Source organism: Seriola dumerili, unplaced genomic scaffold (genome assembly GCF_002260705.1).
Source record: "Seriola dumerili isolate Sdu_G_001 unplaced genomic scaffold, Sdu_1.0 BDQW01000089.1, whole genome shotgun sequence".
NCBI lineage: Eukaryota > Metazoa > Chordata > Actinopteri > Carangiformes > Carangidae > Seriola > Seriola dumerili.
This window is the reverse complement of record NW_019174344.1, coordinates 526,085-546,753: the sequence shown is the minus strand read 5'-3', so window position 1 is coordinate 546,753 and position 20,669 is coordinate 526,085. Positions and strand designations below refer to the sequence as shown.

The following is a 20,669-nucleotide window of genomic DNA, read 5'->3' as shown; positions in this document are numbered from 1 at the left end:
TTCACAAACTTATCTAAAGAGTTCCTTGAAAGACATTGGATAATTATTAATCGTAATTTATCACACCACACTGATAAAGTCGGCAGATAAACATCAAGCTAAATATGGAGGAAATTCTTGATCATATTATGAGGTAAACACATCAAATGATTACACAAAACCATTTGTGTTGCACAGTTCATTAAGCGCGGATAAATGATCAGCATTCATTCATATTTGATTCATAAAAGTCAGGCAGAAATCTTAAATATTAGTTTATGGTCACAGCTGGTGTCATTTTGTACACAAAAACTTATTCCAGCACTTAGGTCTCTTTAATTAGTTAAGTCTTTGCTGGCAAGCAGAGTGGATTACAGCTTCTGAGCCTTTCACACAGACGGACAGAGAGATGATTGGCTGACACACACACCCACTGAATCCTGTTGCTTGCAAACACTTTTTTAGTCTGTACACATGCCATGCTTGGTGGATGCAGCACTTTGTTGATATGTTTTTTACGGGATTTCATACATCTATATTTTGAAAAACAGACATGGGAAACTGCAACAACTCGACTGTGGAGGAACTACAAGCTTGTGAGAGTCATCAGTGGTACAGAAAATTCATGACCGAGTGCCCATCTGGACTCCTCACCTTCTACGAGTTCAAGAAGTTCTTTGGCCTGAGGAATCTGTCAGAGACATCAAATGCCTACATTGAGACTATGTTTACAACGTTTGATATGAACAACGTAAGATCCATTTTAACGTTTTAACGGGGCAACAAATTTATTGTAATGTTATTATATCAGTGCAGATGAATCTGAAGTGTGCTCATCATTAGTTGCTTTTCATTGATGCTGACTAGCACTGACAGTGAAATGTTTTACAACTAAATCCTTTGCACAAAAAGACAAATGGTCTAGTTCAAAGGAAGCTGATTTATTTGCAGGTAGAAAACCTGTGAAAATGCTGCTCACATGAATAATCCCAGTCACACTCACAGTATACCAATAATACCGAAAATGCTACAACTACTATCACCAAAAATACGACTCATAATTATCATCATTATGCTCATTCTCATCAGAAATCCCACTGAGATTTAAATGAACATGTATGTTTATTTGCTCGTATGTATGGTGGGTTTTCCACCACTCATATCTATTTCATGTCTATCAGTTGGTTAAGGCAAATTCATATGAGCAGAAATGTGTGAGCAAAGAAACTGGTTCATGTTCAGCTCAGTGTATTTTTGCATCAGTGTTTGTGTTTTCATCAGAGGAATGTTGTTCACGTTGTCTCTGCTAATATAGAGGAACTTAGCCTATTACAGGAGGAGGTTTATCCCACCCACACCACTTACTCAACTGACCTACAACCTTAAAAAGAGCAGGTGCAACCTCCAGTGAACCAGGAGCAGGTGGATGCTCAGTTATTGGGAATGAATTTCTCTCCCTTATCACAGGGAGTTTCAAACATCAATGTATTTATATCAGCAGCTGTGGCTGTTATTAGACCATTTTGGAGTTATAGATCACATTCAGAGAAATGATAAAATAATAAAAACAGACATTATAGTGTGGGTGGAAGTATAACTTGAATGTGTGCTGCTCTGCTGATGACAATGTTCACTGAGTCATTTTCTTTTATAGGATGGCTTCATTGATTTCATGGAGTATGTGGCCGCTCTGAGCCTGGTGCTAAAAGGAGGAGTGCAGCAGAAGCTCCGCTGGTACTTCAAACTGTATGATATTGATGGAAGTGGCTGCATCGACCGTGAAGAGCTGCTTCTGATAATTAAGGTACGCATGAGCCCTCATGTCATGTTCAAGCTTGATGAATGGCTTAGTGACGGACCTAAGAATATCCCGAGTACTGTCCTGAAACAACCCGCTGAGGCCGGACACCGCAGTGCTGGGAGGTGAAGACACAAATAGCTGACATTTAGCTGACATCTGCTGGTTGAAAAATGTAACAGTTAAGCACCAGGGTCAGTTTTTAACAGCATCTATTCTCTCTCTCTCTCTCTCTCTCTGTCATGTTTAGTCTATCCGCGCGATCAATGGAGTTTCTCATGAGATGTCAGCAGACGACTTTGCCAACATGGTGTTCGACAAGATTGACATCAATGGAGATGGTAAGACCCCTGAACTATATCAAAATATCCCCATCACTGCAACTGATAGTGACACAGTTTGTCATAGTGATATAATATACAGCAGAAGAATGATCTTTATATGTGATTTTCAAAACTGAACATGTTTGAAACAAATTGTCTCACTGATAGAAAGTCCCAGTTGTTGCAGAATGGCAGATTTATGGCCATAAGTTAACCTTATCAAATATAGGTTAACCTTATGGAATCATTCACCAAATATGCAGAAGGACTGAAGGATTTGAGTTTAGGGTGTACACTGTATTTCTCCATTTTCCAGGTGAACTGTCCTATGAGGAGTTCATGGAGGGGGTCCAGAATGACGAAATGCTCCTGAAGACGCTAACAGAGAGTTTGGACCTCACACACATTGTCCAAAAGATTCAAGGAGAGATAAGGGCCAACACTTAGTGTTTCCAGCTTTGGAGACTACACCAATAACGGAAATACACATTTTTATGTGACTGTTCACACACAGCTGAATGAGTGAAGATGTGGGTTCAGAATGATCCACAAATCATTATGACAATAGTTATTCTTCCATTTCCAGTTGTACTTTGTAGTTGCCCTTAAGATTTAACACGAAGCATGTGCTACGAATGGCCTGTGGTGTTGAGGGTGACAGTGTGTGTGTGTGTGTGTGTGTGTGTGTGTGTGTGTGTGTGTGTGTGTGTGTGTGTGTGTGTGTGTGTGTGTGTGTGTGTGTGTGTAAAATGACATCCATGGCACATAACTAACCTGGTCTGACAGACACAGAAAGACTGGCAACATTTTCAAGGAAGACTGAAGTGTTCATAAAGTTTCTTATAGCTTTTGGTGACTTTGTTGCTCATATGGTGCATTGTGCATGAGTGGTTCATAACTTTTTTGGCTTATGATTCCTTGAAATGGAGTAACTTGTACTTGTAATCCCCTCACCTGCAGGTTATGGCTTACTGTGGACAGTTAAACTGAACTTTTACTGTGTTTTCAGTGGCCCACAGAGGAAAATGTCTGCAGAGTCTCACAAGAAAATTGCAACAAAACAAAAAAATTGAGACAAATCAGAAAAATTAACTGCATTTAAAAAGAAACATGCTTTACTTTAATTTCGCTTCAATCATCTGGAGAATCCCCAGATTTATCAAGGGATCCCTGAGGTGGGAACCAGTGCATACATGACAGATCTGAGACACACGCACCCTTTCTGGTGCTACAGGCAGCCGGCACCAAATTGTCCGGACACAAAGCAACACAACACACCCAAACAATAAACACACATCTTCCAAACACTTTCCAAATCCCGGTAGGCAAAAACAATTAGCATCAAAGACACACACGACAACAGGCTCATTATGCATATTGTAGTGAAACCAGGAGGCGCAGAGGGAATAATGCGCACCTGGATGGCGGGCACACGCTCTAAAGCCAGGAGTGGTTTCAGGGAGTGGCTTGTTATTGTCGGTCTGCTCTGACTCCTGTTGGTGACGGGATAATCACAAACCGTCCACTTCTATGGAAACTCCCGCTCTGCCTGTCAGCTCGGTCCAGTCCTTTCACACATATACATATAGTCTGCTGGTTGCAGGCCAATTCAGGATTATTGGGTCTAGACGTTGGCCACTTATATTAAACCATAAAGATTTTCATCCTCACACTAAATAACATAAAATTGATGAAATATGTTCGTGTGAATAATGTCAATTTTATAAAAATGAACGGAGAAGGATAACAAAAAGGCAAATTAAAAGCCTTCTTGTTAATGGACTGGGGAAATGAAATGTATGTGTAATCAAATTACTTGAAAAAAAGAAAAGAGAACAGATCTTTAGTTTTTCTTATATATATCTGTATTTGACAATATTGTTAAAAAAATGTAAATATTGTAAATGCTCTCAATTTTAACTTTGTACAAATGCAGCTGTGAACAGAGTGAAAATAAATGTGTTAAATCAAAGTGAAATGAAATATTGTTTTATGATTATCAATTTTTTTTTATAGCTGTGACTATTCATGTATAATTATTATATATTTATAATTATTTAAGTACACTTGGTCTGTCCTGCAGCCCATGTATACGCCAGACTGTGGAAAAGTGTCATGTCCACGTGCTTCATGATGAGTTGCCCCCCAGCTGCTCAGAAAAGGTGTGTCACCGGCGTGACGTCACAGCCATACCTGAGTTTCGGTAAGGAAGGGGGAAAGACTGAGCCGAGTGGAAAACATCAGCTCCGCCCGGGTCGTTCGAGATCAAACTTTTCTCCGGTTGTTATCGACCAGCTTCGTCGAGGTGATTATCGGTGATCGTTGTTTAGAGGGAGTCTGCAGGGAGCTTTGGATTTGCAGAGGAAACAGTTTTATCCCCAGCTGCTGGTTAGCAGGCCGAGAAGAAAATACTCCTCCAACTTCCTGGTTCGCCACAGGTATGTGTGTCGTTGTTAAGTTTCGTGTCTGGATGCTTTGTGTATTTGAGTTTTGAACTGATCCAACTGTTATTCTCACGTTTAAATATAAAGTGACCGATTACGTGAGGTCCAATCTGCAAGTAACTGCAGAAATGGGGTAAATAGATCAGTTGAAGGCCACCTCGGCTGACAGGGTGAAGCCATGCAGCTTGAAAATGTTCGGAAAATCCGGACTTGCAGGATTTAGGTGAACGCTGCTGCAGCCCTGTTCGTCACTGAGTGTGTTCCTGTGTAATCCTGGCAGCTGCTGGGGGGGAAAACTCAGATCTGAGCTCACTGTGGACCGACTGGTTTGTGCTCTCTTTGCAGTCAGGATGTCAGTCACCCCTCGACGTGTCCGCCTGAAGCCCTGGCTGGTCGCTCAGGTGGACAGCGGGCGATACCCGGGTCTGGTGTGGATTGACCGTGAGGCCATGCGCTTCAGGATTCCATGGAAACACGCGACACGACACACACCCCAGCACGAGGATGAGGACACCATATTTAAGGTTAAGACACGAAGTATCATCAACAGATGTCCTGATAACAAAAACATATAGACGGGTGTATGGAAAGTGTTTGTTTACTCTAAATCAGCTGGTAGACACTGTAAACACGCACCTCTGGCACAGACAGGTGGTGTGACTCTCACATTCTTCTAGTCCATATTTTTTCATCCCACCTTTAAGCAAGTCTTATGCTGGTTTGTGCGTGATAAATATGCTTTTAAAAAGCATGTCTCTGGAGCAACATCTGGTTTGCAACCCACTTACATAAGGTTGTGCTTCCAGCATTAGGAAAGATTGGTGCGAGCCACGGGGTCGAGGTGGGTAGGTGCTAGTTGGTTCTTAATTTTAGTTGCTTCTATTAAAGACATTAAAGACAGTGATGATGGGACATTTTGTATTGAGAGATTGTGCATTCATTGTGTCGATGCCTCCAGTTTGTTTTCCTGCCAAACTATGTGAAAAAAACTAGTAAAAATTTGTGCAACATTTACAAAAACTAGAACAAAGAACATTTTGCATTTGCTTTATGGGAATGGAAGTCTTTAGAAGTGACCCTTAAACTTTCTACATCTATACCATTGTGCATTTTTTTGGACAGATACCCCACACAATGCATCAACATACTTTAACTAAAGACAATACAAACACACACACACACACACACACACACACACACACACACACACACACACACACACACGTGGATCCTGTGTAGACATATAAAGATGTGAAAAGAGGATATGGATATTGATACCTCCACTCTGTGTGAATGTTCCTCCAGGCGTGGGCTGTGGAGACGGGGAAGTTCCAGGAGGGAGTCGATGAACCTGATCCTGCGAAGTGGAAAGCACAGCTTCGATGCGCCCTGAACAAAAGCCGAGAATTCAACCTCATCTACGATGGCACCAAAGAGGTCCCCATGAATCCTCTGAAGATATATGACGTCTGCGACATCCCACAGCCACTCAGTAACCAAGGTAAAAAATACAGTATATGACTGACTTTCTTCATCCTCAGTGAATCTTTACACATTTTCCTTCATTTTATTTTCATTTCACAGGATTTACCATCTTTTAATATTGTTTCTCACCCAACAGGCTCTTCAGACGCTGGTTCTTGGACTCCGCATGAAGAAGACGGTATTGAGGAAGATGTTCCAAATACACCAGAGTCTCTTCCTCCATACCCATCCAATGGTGAATGGCATCTCCTCTTATTTATATTTTTAATTTCCTGGCATTAAATTTAAAAAAAAAAAAAACAGCAAAGCACAGAGATACAGTTCAATTGCATTTACCAACCATTGAATTCTTCTCTCTTGTAGGCACCAGCCCCTCTCCTCTGATCCTGTGGTCTCCTATGGGCTCAGACTCATCCATGCAGCCTCCAAGTTGTCCGCCTTCAAATGAGGCCTGGCCCAAAGAGGAACCTGTCAAAACCTGGCCCAAAGAGGAGCCTGTGGATGTGGAGATGCATCCCACACCCCTGGCCGACATGCCGCCTGCTCCTCTGCCTGATCCCATCATGCAGCCCCCTCCTCTACCCGACGCCTTGTTTGCCTCTCCAGAGACGTGGATTAGTTCCCTCCCGAGTAAGTACGAGCTTCTTCTAGTGCGGTTAAAAAAAAGAAGCAGAAATCCAGTGATCACGAGACAGTTCACACAAAAGCACCAATTTACTGTTTCTTGTTTCCCAGAGTGCAGTCAGTAGATTCAGACAGATCTAGTGCAACAGGCTGAGGTGTGGGGTTACCTGCTGAAGCGCAGTGCTCCGTGCTCTGTTTCCTTTACTCAAATGACCAAAATACAACATGAAAAGCTGAAAATGGTCACCTTTCTCTAAATTGAAAGACCGTTATTTTCAACACTTTTAACTCTGCACAGAGATAGAAAGCAGGTACGCTGCTGCTGTGCTAAAAGGTTTTTCTTAAGAGATAGAGCTGGTGATATTATAATCATTTATTGTTGTTAGCAAATCCAGTGGAAAAAAAACCACAACCAACAACGGGTTAGTCTGTGGCGCTGCGCCCGCTGAAGATGTAAAACTTTGAAAATGCATTACAGATTCATTCAAATTCATTGTTTCCTGAAGCTTTCTAGCTTTTTAGCAACTGCTACTCTGACAGCAGTAAATAGAGCATTTGTTGGGGACTGTTTTCAGCTGTGGGTTTGGTGTTGTAGTGAGTATTCACAGCTACAAGATGACTTACTCATGCTTATTTTAAATAGTTCGAATAGTCTGTGGCACAGAGGAGTGAGCTGCAAAACCATTATGTTATTTATTTTTGATTCATTAATTTGTTTACAATAAGAAAATTATAGAATATCATCAGATGTTTTGTTTTTTTTAATTAAACTTCAATATCTCAAGGCATTCCAGGTACAGTGGGATAATTTTTTTAAGTTTGTGTTTTTGGCTGAAATGACCCTTTTTAAACTGAAGAATGAATTCAACTCAACATACTAATGTATGTCTGCACTTGTCTGTGTCTCAGTGACAGACCTGGAGGTTCAGTTTCAGTACAGAGGGAAGGAAATGTGCCCCACAGCGACCGTCAGTAACCCGCAGGGCTGCAGGCTGTTCTACGGAGACCTCGGCCCCATGGTCAACCAGGAAGAGCTGTTTGGGCCGGTGAACCTGGAACAGTTACGCTTCCCGACCACAGAGCACATCACCAATGACAAGCAGAGGGTCTTCACTAACCGCCTGCTGGATGTGATGGACAGGGGTCTAATCCTGGAGGTTAGTGGTCACGATATCTATGCAGTCCGCCTCTGCCAGTGTAAGGTGTACTGGTCCGGTCCCTGTGCTCCAAATCCAGCTGCACCGAATCTTATAGAGCGACAGAGGAGGGTCAAACTCTTTTGCCTGGAGTCTTTTCTCAGCGGTAAGTAGAACATTCACTGTATCGTTCTGTAATTAGATATACATAGTTAAACAAACTTGTGTTCTACTTAGATTGTAATTAAATCAAAGTCCTCTACCTTTTTGGAAAATGCAATCTACTGTGGGAATGAATAATATATATCTCTTTGCATGTTGTGCAGGTGTGATCGCCCACCAGCGTGGCCAGACACCCACCCCCCCTCACTTTGAAATCAGCCTGTGTTTTGGAGAGGAGTGGCCTGATGGTAGGCCCAGAGAGAGGAAGCTTATCATGGTTCAGGTGAGAAATATTGACATATTTTGTAACAAGATTATTTGTGGTTGTCAAGGGCCAATACAAGCCAGCAGATCTGGGGTTAGACGCTTTAACCGATACCTGTGTGTCATCAAACTTTTATTGCTGGCTGGATAAAGAAAATAGAGATTCAGTTTACAGTTACAGTTATTCAAACTGAAGAAGCTGTAACCGGAGAATAATTGTTTTTAATTAAAAAAAAAAGTGCTTAAGCAAATAAGCAGTTATCAAAATAGTTGATTAACTAATAACTTTCATCTCTAAACTACATAGAAATATTTTACTACATGACAAATGAAAATTAAAGAAACAAGCAGAAAGTCAGTTCTTAAACATTTTCCTCCAGCTATAATTCATGAATCCTTTTTTTTTCCAGCATTTCTCTTGACTGTAGCGAATCTGAATGTTGCTGTGGCTCATTGTTCCTTCTCCCGTCCCTCCTCTGCCCTGCAGGTCATTCCCGTGGTGGCCCGTATGATAAGCGAGATGTTTTCTGGAGACAACACGCGATCCTTTGACAGCGGCAGCGTTCGCCTGCAGATTTCAATCCCAGATATCAAAGACAACATAGTGACCCACCTCAAGCAGCTGTACTGCCTGCTACAGACCCACCAGGGCCAGGACGGCTGGGCGTTGCCCCCGGGGTCAGGCCTGAACATCGTCCAGGCCCTGCAGGCACAGTGAAGCAGCCCACACTGTTAACATGTGTCTCTGTTCGTTTGACACTTCTACTGAGAGTTAGCTATTGGTAGCAAAGAAGTACTTATGTGTAACCTTACTTAGACGTGTGCACCGTATAGTGTAGGATTCATTTGCTTTTCAGCTTTTCTTATGTATGACTGTGACGATGTTTTTCTGCAAATAGAAGCGTGCTTTATTCTGCATTATGTGTGCAGGAACCATAGAGACATGTGGTGCCTGCATGGGCCAAAGTCCTGCTTGCTGCAAGGGAATATTTAACATAGTTAATGAGTTACAGAAATTGCCCTCTGCGTTATTTATCTAAAATGAGTCAGTGCCTACCAAACTTCACCAGAATTCCTTTTATCTTTTGACCTTTACATATTTTAAAGCAACACGTATATCGAGGGGATTTGTATATTTTAGAAAAATATAGGAAAATGTGAATTAATCAGTCCAGTGGTTCCCAGCTGTTTGAGACCATTATCCTGTGTGCACATGGAATTAGGTCTTTCAAAATGACTGACAGAAAGTCTTCCACGCAGTTTCGTCTTCAGTCATTTTATTTTTACATTTATAGTGTAGGATATTTTTGTATTCATATCTTTGATTTTAAGCCATTTACTGTATCCAGGCAGCCAAACAACATTCAGCTACATGGGTCTGTTTAAGTATGAATGCCACTGCACTTTGGGGTGCTGAATTATGTTTTATGGCTAGTTGAATGTAAGTGCATTCATCCTGTGATTGTTTGTTTATTTTATCAATAAAAACACCAAAGCAACCTTTTTGAGTTTATGAATTAATTTATTCATTACAAACACTGTGAGCTGTTGCTTCGAACAGTGCGATATTATTTTCCCGGTTAACTTTTGTGATCTCATACCTTCTCAGCAGCTGTGCTCCAGCTCTGCGGGTGCTGCAAGGTGACAGATTATCGAATTGACTGCAGCTCTGCTTTTTCTGAATGTGCCAATGCGACATGGCTGACCTCTAGTGGTTTTGTTGAACAGCACCAGGCCTATGATCAGTGCGATGTGCAGTCCAGGAGAGATCCAGGCCCTGAAGCTCCAAAGTCAGCGTTGTTTGTTAGTTGCATTCATGTGATTTTCCAGCCTTCTGACAATAAATGCTAAACACTACGTGCCTGCAGCAGCTCCCTGACTCCAGAGTTTATCAAACAGACATGAAAATGAAAATTGAAATCATATATTTACTGAAGTTATGATTTCATACCGATTGATCAGTTCTTTGAGTATCGTAAATACTCTTTATACTTAACACTGGCAGATATGTTAGCTACAGTAAATCCTAAGGTAAACGCAGCACAACACCACAAAGTCCAGCATTCAAAGTGTTCATTCAGTAAGAGGAAATAATTACTTACAAAATTTTCTTAAAGTATCAAAAGTAGAAGTGCTCAGTTGTGTTAGCAGCTTTGTAAACTGAATTTGAATCTTTTGGCTGGTAACACTGGAGATACTTTCAACCCTTCATATTGTGTGTTCTTATAGATTAAAATCTTATCAAATCAAATATATTTAGCAACTTAAAAGTACAGTATTCCCCTCCCTCCCTAAAATGTAGTGGAATAGGTGTGTGAGGTAACATAACATTAAAATATTCACTAATTAAATTACAACTACCTACAAACTGTAATTGCGGTAGCTGCAGTCACTGATGTATTTAGTGCTTTCCATTACTTGGCAGGCAGGATTGCTGTAATTTGTGTGGGTTGCTATTGGGCCATTGCTTCTGTTGTTTTCTTTTAATGGATGATGTGAATCTAAAAAAAGCTCTCATCACCACAGTGTATTTAAATCCAATGATGATAAGGTGAGCCCTGTTAGTTCTCAATTTCCTTATGAGCTGAATATGGTCATGTTGTTATCTGTGTGTTCATTACATCACTAAGGAATTCACTTTGGTTAATGTTTGGCCATGTGATTTGACATAAAACTTAAGTGGCTGCTGGTTTTATTGTGGAGCCACGGCAGCCAAGTGGACTGACCCTTATTTAACGATACTCTGAGTATCTGTGTCAGTCTCTGAGGAATTCGAAGATCAATAGAGGAAATACTGAAGCTACAACTTGGCAGCACTGATGAGATTTCATATTTCTATTCATATTCTCTAGCTTCATCAGTATAGACCCCATGTTTATGCAGTATACATTCACCAAGTATTTTACCAGGAACACCTGTACACTATTTGTATTCATGCAGTTATCCAATCAGCCATTCATGTGACGGCAGTGTGGTAAGCAAGCAAGAAAAACTTTATGTATGTATTTCATTCCAGGTGGAAGCACAATGTGCTGCACAAAGCATGAATTATCAAGGAAGTTGCAACCACAAAAACTATGTGGATAGTTTACAGATAAAACATTAGACACAAATTAAAAACACATAAATGACACGTATGAATTAAAATAAATAAAATAAATAAAAATAATTAAGACCAACAACCGATCAGTAAAAAAGCTGTGTAAAATAACACTATTAAAAAGCAGAAATAGGGGCGTTGTGTAGCGCAGTGGGTAACGCAGGCGCCCCATATATAGAGGCTACAGTCCTCGCTGCAGCTGGCCCCCGGTTCGACTCTCGCCTTTGACGGCCCCTTCCTGTGTGTCATTCCCCCTCTCTCTGCCTCCCCATCTCCTGTCTCTCTACTGTCCTGTCCATTAAAGGCACAAAAAGCCCCAAAAAAAGTAGAAATAAAATGTGATTTATAAAATAATAAAAAGCCCAATAAAAATAAGACATATAAAAGTAGAATAAAATCTTAAATTAAGACCAGCAAACCAGACTACTGGAAATCGTGGCTAGAAAGGAATGTTTTCAGTTTAGATTTAAAAGATAAAGATAGTGGAAAAACTCATGCAGATAGAGGTCAGGAGGTTCATTTAAGGTTCAAACATCAGAATGGATTGAAAATGTGACTGTGCTACGACTGTTGGTGGCAGACAGGCCGATTGAACTATTTCTGAAACTCCTGGGATTTTCACACATGACAGTCTGTAGAGTTTACTCAGAGAGGTGGTCTGATGAATCTGGATCTCTGCTGAGGCACACAGATGGTTGGGGCAACATTTGGCCTCAACAATATGAATCCGTGGAGCCAAGCTGCCTTGCGTCAACAGTCCAGGCTCGTGGTGGTGGCGGTGTAATAGTGTGGGGAATGTTTACCTGGCACACTTTTGGCTCTTTAATGCCAATCAATCATTGTTTAAATGCCACAGCCTTTAGCAGTTTTAGTTTTGTTGCTCACCAAGTGCTTCCCTTTATGGCCACAATCTAACATCTTCTAATGGTTACTCCCAGAATGATAATGCACCACGTCACAAAGCTAAAGTCGTGAAAGAAATGTTTCCAACATCTTGTTGAATCAATGCCACGAAAAAATGAGGCTATTTTGGGAAGCCCCACCCAGTATTATTATAGTTTTCCCAATAAAGTGCTGAGTGAGTGTATGTGGAATTGAAAGCAGATAAAACTGGGTGTGGAATAGAGATGAACCTGACTTTAGCAGATATTTAAAAAATCATATTATAAAAGTACAACAAGTACAAACAAAATTCATTATGTTGTTGGCAATCTGTGGTAGAACTTGGATATTTTTAAGCCTTAACTATGTACATGAGGAAAATTTAAAAAAAAAAAAAAAAAGAGTTGGGACATTGTGGTTTAATAGTCATGAATGGAAAAGTGATAAAATGCTGATAGGATACATAAGCTCTCCTTTATAGCCCTGGAAACCTTTAAGGTTTTACAGGGTAAAGCGATTTCCTCCATATCTTGTAACCTTTGCTCAGATGGGATGCCGCACCAAAGATCTCACACCCTCAACTGAGTCGGGTCAGTATTGCACAGATCGTTATGCTACTGACAGTGGACTTTGTCCTTCTCCTTTATGAGGAAGTCTTGGGTGTATAATGTCGCTGACCGAGGTGCAGGATTAAAATGTCAGTTGTATTTGTACTGAAGCATAAATAATACAGCAGGACGCAACAGCAACATTCAACTGCCAGACATCATAGGTAAGAACATCTGACAACCTCCACAGTAAAGTGAAGACTGTATGTTGTTATTTGTGTAAGTAATCTGTACTGAAGGCTAGCTCAGAGTCAAGGTGCCATTTAAGACAATTTTAACAACACCCACATTAACATCATTTTTTTCCCATATTCCTCATACTAAAATATCTTTTAGTTTTAATGCTAAGACAAAACACCTGTTGGATTCAAAAAAATTTTACCAGTTATATACTGTGTTTGTGTTTGAACTCCGTCATCTTATTGTATTGTATTGTATTCTCACACATCATTTGCCTATTTTCACACACTTTTCTAATATAATGGTGTCAGCAAACCTCTCTTTAAAATAGCTCTGTATTCTTTACTTTACATTGAAATATTATAACATTGCCATAAAGATCTTGTTCCGATGATCAGCTGTGTTGCTAGGTGAAAATATCTAGTTCACTCACTTAATTAATTAAATCAGTTCAAATTAATTCAATTCAATTCAATTCATTTCAATTCAAAGTGGAAATAGCCATTGCCAAAGCAAGTGTGAAATAACAACAAAAAAATCACATAACGAAGAATAAAAAGACTCGAACTTCTAACGTGTAAAAAGTTGTGTTTCTCCATAACTTTGAGAAAGGGTTTTGTGGTTGAGGTTTTGTGACGTCAGCTTTGCAGCCTTCAATACAAAATAATAAAACTAATTATTCATAGATTTATTTCAGATGCAAGTTGCTGACTCAGCTTATCCCACTGATATTACATATTATCGTGTCATATGTGATACTGCAGCTGTGTCAGCTCAGCACTGAGGATGTTCGGGCGTAACAGTCCCTTTGGCAACGAAACCAGCAGCTATGCAGGATCAATTCAGTCAAAGTATGTACCTCACAGTTTTATGTGATTGATCCATGGATTGATTGATTGTTTGTTTCATTCACATATTTATTCATCGGCAGATGATCATTACTGTAATTTCTTTTGCAACAGTGGTTATTCCACCATGGATGAGGTGTCATCACAGGTCTCAGGTCTGTCGAGGCTGAGTGCAAAGTCAGTTTACTGTAAGTCAGCACTGCTGTACTTAACATGTGATTACACCTGCTGGGTTTAATGTCATGAATAATACCGAGCTCCACTTCATGTGTTGACAGTGCAAAGGCAGGAGTACGCAGTGTCTATAAACAAGATGATGAACAAATTTCAGTACAGAGTGGAGGTAATCACAAGTACCCTCATCTTTATCCATACAAATGTGACCCATTCTGAATCATGCCATGTATAATATTGTTTTTTTTTTTAAAATGCAACTGTGTTACAGCACTTGTTCACTTGTGACCTGGATGGGAAGGATTTGAAAAACGTAGGTGACTGTGTGGAGCGTCTGAAGCTGCTGGACGGGATGGGTCGTGTGTGGGGTCAGAACATGCAGCTGGAGGTGCGGGGTGTCAACCTGCTGCTGACAGACACCGAAACCAAGGTAAACAGCATGAGACCTCTACGGGAGTGGTCTCTCATAGATTGCCTCCATTGACAGGGAATGAAGGTTACTGAATGGTTTAATGAGTATGAAAAATTTGCTAGACAGACACTCATACTCCGTGTTTGTCAAAAAAAAAAAAAGAATAACAAAGAATATTAAAATCCATATTTAAGTTTGAATAAAAATCATACTGGTGTGTCTTTTTTTCAGGAGGAGCTGGAGTCCATGGCCCTCAGCGACATCCTGGAGCTAAAGGCTGTGCTGGACACCGGAGTGTTTAACTCCCTGCTCACTATGTCAGTACAACCCGGGAGAAAAAAGACCACCACTGTCTTCATGTTCCAGTGCGAGGAAGTCAGGGTGAGGACAAACCCATGGAAATGGCTGTTAATATGACTGATAAGGGAAAGAAATGAGTGAGTGAATGGTTTTCTTTTTGTTGTTGTTGTTGTTATTTCTAGGCTGACTACGTTCAAAGGGATCTGTCACGAGCACTGTCACGCAGGCGAGAGGATCCAAGCTTCAGGTAAGAAGCTGCAGTAACGTCACCGAGCACAAACTGAATGCCGGAAGCTTTACTGATTTCTGATTCTCACACCTTTTGAAGCAGCAGAGCGGGACTTATAGCTGCTCATGAAGGACTGAAAAACCATCGTAATGCTGCGACAACCCCTGAACCCAAAGAGCAGAGCCCTGCACTTCACCCAGTGCCCCTGTGGACGTCTCCTGACTATGGTGAAGCTGTAACAGGACACGTTACTGTACAACTGCTGCTCTGATTATTAATGAAGGAGTCAAAATCAGCACAAATCATACCATTCTTTTTTTTTATTATTATCATTATTTTTTACAGAAGAGGATGACGTGAGCGACGATGAGCCTGAACTGCTCGTACCTCAGGAGGAAGAGGAGGAGGATGAGGAGGAGCAGGGGGGTTCACCTTCTAGAGAGGAGGTGCCATCACCACAGCCCCCCAGCACTGAAGAAAAATACTTGCCTCCTCCACAACAGTACACAGAGCTGAACAGGAGTGTGGTTAGTGTCCTTCATGTACCCACGAGACAGGAAACGTGACAGTTGTATTTCTTTGATCTGATCTTTTTGTAAAGAAAACATGTTTAATACCATTTAAGAGAAGAAGAATATGGAAATGATTTTCTTTCTTTCTTTCTTTCTTTCTTTCTTTCTTTCTTTCTTTCTTTCTTTCTTTCTTTCTTTCTTTCTTTCTTTCTTCCTTCCTTCCTTCCTTCACAGGATATCTTGAATCATATTCTAACTGACATTGAAATCTTCATGGGACAAGTAGCTGCAGTAGCAGCTAAAAATGCAAAGAAAAAGAAGAAGAAGAAGAAAGGAAAAGGTAATTTGAGGCAGATATATGTGTTGGGTGCATTCTCTTTTTTGTTGTAAATGCTTCATCATGTATACATTTTTTTATAGTCCTGGACGGCATGCCCCCTACAGAAGAATTTGCAGGATGTCTCCATAAAATCAAATGTGGTTTCAACCTTCTGGTACGTGTCTTTAATCACATTCACATACTGTCATCATCATGGCATGTGTTGTCCCTGTTCACTCTGATGAACATCTTGTGTAACAGTGTTGCTGCTGTGTGTTGTGACAGGGCGAGCTCAATGGCAGGATTAATAATCCCAGTGCTGCTGAATTTGTTCACTCCCTCTTCTCCACATTAGCATTCGTAAGTCAGCGCTTCTCTTAAATTTGAATAAGTAACTTGGAGCACACATAATGGCACACGCCATCACACCCATCATTATGAATCTTCATATTACTGTCAGGTTGAAAGAAAGCATTGCTCTGTTTGAGTTCAGGTTTTCATGTGTGATTTAGCTCATTCTTATAGCTATATTTTGTACTCCTACATATATTTACCTTTTGATTGTTGAATTAGTGCCATTTCATTCTATTTTTTATTTTACTTTATTTTTCTTTATAATTAATAGATTCGATTAATAGATTATATATTTGTTGTAAAATCAGCTGTTTATGAGGATATCTTGGCTCATGCTTAATTAGTTGACCATAATGTCTGTGTTGTTGGAGCTGTAATCCAGTGTGCTTACTTTTCCCTTGCTGCTCATATTACACTAAATATTCAGCCTTGCACCTTCCTCTTACTGGGATTGCACACAGCTACAGCAGAGTCAACACTGCACTTACTGTTGTTAGAAGACTGATAATCATTTTTACTCACCAGGTCATAACTCACTGTCCTGAGCATCTGCCACCCAGCATTGTGGCTCCATTGCTGACGCCTCAGTGTATCCGTCTCATGAGTGAAGAGGCGTCCTCAGAGGAGGACCGGCTGTGGCAGTCTCTCGGAGACGCCTGGAACATCCCCAGGTGGCACATAATAAGTTATTGCTTTTACTATGTGCAAACTCTGATTATACCTCTGCTTGATTTTTACATTTGCATATTTTTTTTTATAAGTCAGACTGCTGTGCGTATGTAGTAAAGCTCCAGGATGATAATCAGATGTGATTTTGACAATATTACCAGTACCAAATGGCCGGAGGATGACGAGGACATCCCAACATACACTCTGGAGTTCTCTGACGGCTGGCAGCCGCCTGAGGTAACTGCAGCAACTGCACTCAGTGAACCTGTGAGCAGACAGGAGACTCCACAACCTTCACACGGCCAGGTAAATATTCACTTCAAACATTCAGTATGACACCAGTACAGACGGACAGGTAGTCTGTGAGCACCATGACTCTCCACAGGATCTTAATTCAAGCTGAAGTTAGTATAAAAACAACATAACAATACCATTTACTGTTTCTGTGTAGACTTCAGCCAAGTGGACACCACCACATCGTCCACAAAAAGCACGGTATGCACAAGCATACAAAGTATAATTAAGCATAATGGGAACATAAACCTAAAGGTTCTAAGTTTTTGATGCGTTTTTTCAGCTCAGGTGAGTCAGAACCACGTCGCATGTGTGTTATGTATGACTTCATTTCAAGAAACCACAGAGAGCTCACCGTCAGAAAAGGAGAAATAGTCGAGGTGAGTTTTAGTGACATGACCCAACTACTCTTTCTGTTCTTTTTTATAACGAGTAGCATCCAGTTAGAAAGTCCCATAATTCCTCTATACCGTGACTAGTCTGTGCTTTATCCATCTACAGCTGCTAGACACAGCGAAGCAGTGGTGGAAAGTGAGGAACAGCACGGGGGAGGAGGGCTTCGTACCCAATAATGTCCTGGAGGCTCATGACGAACAACCTGAGGAGGTACGTACCACAAAGCAAGAATGAAAAGGATGTGTAGACTTAGAATAGACTCTTTCTCAAATTGCCCCATTAAAACTGCACTTCTGTAAAAGGAGCAGTTACTTCTTACACAGTATGCTTTTGTGTGATTATGTGTCACTTTTCAGTGATTTGACCTTTTGGCTGACATTTACCTGAGTAAATTAGAGTGGAAGTCACAGTAAAATTAGAGTCACAGCTGCAGCAAAAAAAAAAAAAAAAAAAGCAAAACTGCCTGCTGATATGACCAGAGTGATTATGTAATGTAAAATTTGACTCACTCAGTATGTTTGGAAGCTTTAATTAAACTAAATCATTTTGCAAACCAAAAGACAGCACTGTAACATTGTATACTAAGGCTTATTAATAATAATAATAATAAAACTCTTGTTATCATTATCATACCATTTTCTCAGCGACATCAAGGGTCTCCTGTCCTAACGAAGAAGTCCAAGCCTGCAGAAGTGAGAGCCTGGCTGGAAGACAAAGACTTTAGTAAAATGTAGGTACACAGTTATTAAATTTAATATTAATGAATAAGATGAATAGCAGAGTGCAATTGTTATCTGTTATAGTTATGACTTCGATCAGCCTATAAAGATGCATATACATCTATGACTGAATTTTGAAAATAATCTGATCAGCTGCTTTATAAAAATGCACGATGATGTCATTTCCACTAACAGTATGTTTCTGTTTCTCCTCACTCCCTCGGATGAACAGAGGCATTCAGACTGAAACAAGATTGTAAGAAATGTAATATATAAAAAGCCCTGCTTTAGGGTGTCAGTCCCCTGAACAACACCACAAAGTCTAAGTGTTGTGTAGCAGTTGTTTCTTGTGTTTTTGCACTGTATTGGTGCACTCCACTGGTCTGACACACGGAGAGCAGTTCACTTATCGCAGGGAGTGTTACACAGCCAGTAAAAACTGTTGTATGTTTTTTATAATGTTCTAAACTTGGCTCGGGCTTCAGACTAAACTTTTAAAAGTGTTACAAACTGGAGGTGTGAGGTTTGAAAGAGGTGGGCATTTCGGGCCAGGGACAGTCTAATGAAACATGCTATTGTGTTGCATTATGGGAAATGTAGGATCCAGTGTTTTTGGAGCTTGACACATACTCAGGACTGAGAGCCAGGATATCTGGACCTCTGTGAGCTTTCCAACTTTATGGAGGTGCAATAGAAACCTGCCGGAGATCCTCTTCAATGCCTTTCAATGCTTTTTTTTTTTTTTTAATGTGTTTTCAAAATGAACTTCAGTGGTAAAATTTAAAAAAACCCGCACTCAACCAACACATTACAGTTTGGTTAAGTAACACTATTCCACCTTAAAATGAACCCCAGTATTGAGAGATCAGTATTACTTATTTATCTCTTGCAGCACTGTACGCTGCCTGGGCGTGCTGAGCGGCTCTACTCTCCTGGGGATGACCAGAGAGGAACTGAAGACGGTGTGTCCTGAAGAAGGAGGACGAGTCTTCTTCCAGTTACAAGCAGTCAAGTCTGCCTTGGCTGTAAGTTACAGAACACAGTGCAGTGTCATTTGTCTGTGCCGTCAGTCTTAAGATTTATTATTATTCATATTATGATTTATATCTCTGTTTGTTTGGTGTTTCAACACTGCAGGCTGCCAATTAAGTGAGACCATCGAGATGAGGATCGAAGGAGGAGGAATCATGGACCAAAACAGGTCACCAGTGGTTAGATACTGTAAGCCTTCAGCTAATATGACAGAATAAAAATCAGATTAGGTTTATAGTGTGTTTGATATAAGAAAATATATAGTATCCTCTGAAACCTTTAGCCACATTTACAAGAAATATACTACATACTATATCAAAAACCTATATATCACTTTGAAATATACATTAGTAAAGTTGTGTGGTATCATTCAGATATGTCAACATGCAATAAAATCAATGTGTAGAATCAAGTGTAAATGAAAGTACAGCAGACAACATAGTCAGTAGTACTATGCTAATGTTGTGTAACAATGTGAATTCTGGAAATAACAAAACCAGGAGCCTAATGTATGTGGTCATTATGTAATCTGTAAATAAACATGCTTTATTTCATTGTTCAGACATTACACATGAACTTTATCAGAAGCATTTGAATCTGTAAAACACTGGCAATCCATTTCAGACAATAATATGGCTACAGATCAATGGACACAAAATATAGGCAAAATTAAAAATTAAAAATAAAAAAATCCCATGTCAAAAAAAGTGACAAGACTGTGTAAAAACAAAGATACTAGAAAAAATATCAGCTGAACACAAACATAACTTGTGAGTGTGAGCATCAGAATATTTGTAATTAATACACTGTGACATTAGAACACAAATAAATCAAGCTGAATGTCTTAACAACAGAACATATTCATATAGATAGTAGACTATTAATCTGTGAATATTATATTTGAATAACTGGTGTGTTTTTGTGTTGGCATCCAAACAAACTGCTCAGAGAACTCTACAGTATCTTTAAATGGTTTCTACTCTTCTTTTCTCTTGGGAATCGCTTCTCCTGTGCCATTATTTACTGAGATAAATCAATTAGCTAATTGACAGAAAAATAATCAGCAACAATTGTGATGATTTCTTGATCTTTTTACATAATTTTTCAAGAATTCACAGGTTCAAGCTTCTCAAACGTAAAGATTTGTTGTTGTATCTTTGTTTTCTACCATGGTACACCAGGTGTTTGGACTCTTGGTTGGAGAGAACAATCTGATTACATCACCTCGCAGCACTGGGAGTTATAACAGGCATTTTCCACCATTTTCTAATTTTATACACCAAGCGATTTATCGAGAAAATAATCAGTGGATTAGTCAGTACCGAAAATAATGATTAGAGTCAGCTATGCTGTTGCTGAGGAAAACACAGAGATGTAATTATCAATTATCATTATCAGAGATTAGTATTTGTGAGGTAGGGTGCAC

At 40.0% G+C, this 20,669-nt stretch overlaps 3 protein-coding genes across 3 annotated transcripts; all 3 read left to right on the top strand.

The window, feature by feature from the left end:
• The first annotated feature begins 532 nt into the window (after nt 1-532).
• Nucleotides 533-2,547, top strand: LOC111222079 (guanylyl cyclase-activating protein 1-like). Its single transcript, XM_022745642.1, has 4 exons — nt 533-730; nt 1,634-1,783; nt 2,028-2,118; nt 2,417-2,547. The coding sequence occupies exons 1-4, from the start codon at nt 533-535 to the stop codon at nt 2,545-2,547; spliced, it is 570 nt and encodes a 189-aa protein (XP_022601363.1).
• A 1,752-nt stretch (nt 2,548-4,299) lies between these two features.
• irf6 (interferon regulatory factor 6) lies at nt 4,300-9,715 on the top strand. Its single transcript, XM_022745649.1, has 8 exons — nt 4,300-4,538; nt 4,890-5,068; nt 5,850-6,045; nt 6,166-6,264; nt 6,393-6,659; nt 7,563-7,955; nt 8,116-8,234; nt 8,703-9,715. The coding sequence occupies exons 2-8, from the start codon at nt 4,895-4,897 to the stop codon at nt 8,931-8,933; spliced, it is 1,479 nt and encodes a 492-aa protein (XP_022601370.1). The 5' UTR covers nt 4,300-4,538; nt 4,890-4,894; the 3' UTR covers nt 8,934-9,715.
• A 4,245-nt stretch (nt 9,716-13,960) lies between these two features.
• On the top strand, nt 13,961-19,401 carry LOC111222078 (epidermal growth factor receptor kinase substrate 8-like protein 3). Its single transcript, XM_022745641.1, has 18 exons — nt 13,961-14,021; nt 14,112-14,176; nt 14,279-14,437; nt 14,651-14,800; nt 14,902-14,966; nt 15,048-15,175; nt 15,294-15,475; nt 15,695-15,800; nt 15,881-15,954; nt 16,065-16,139; nt 16,659-16,804; nt 16,964-17,108; nt 17,254-17,297; nt 17,380-17,476; nt 17,598-17,702; nt 18,137-18,222; nt 19,104-19,236; nt 19,349-19,401. The coding sequence occupies exons 1-18, from the start codon at nt 13,961-13,963 to the stop codon at nt 19,358-19,360; spliced, it is 1,833 nt and encodes a 610-aa protein (XP_022601362.1). The 3' UTR covers nt 19,361-19,401.
• Nucleotides 19,402-20,669: the final 1,268 nt, after the last annotated feature.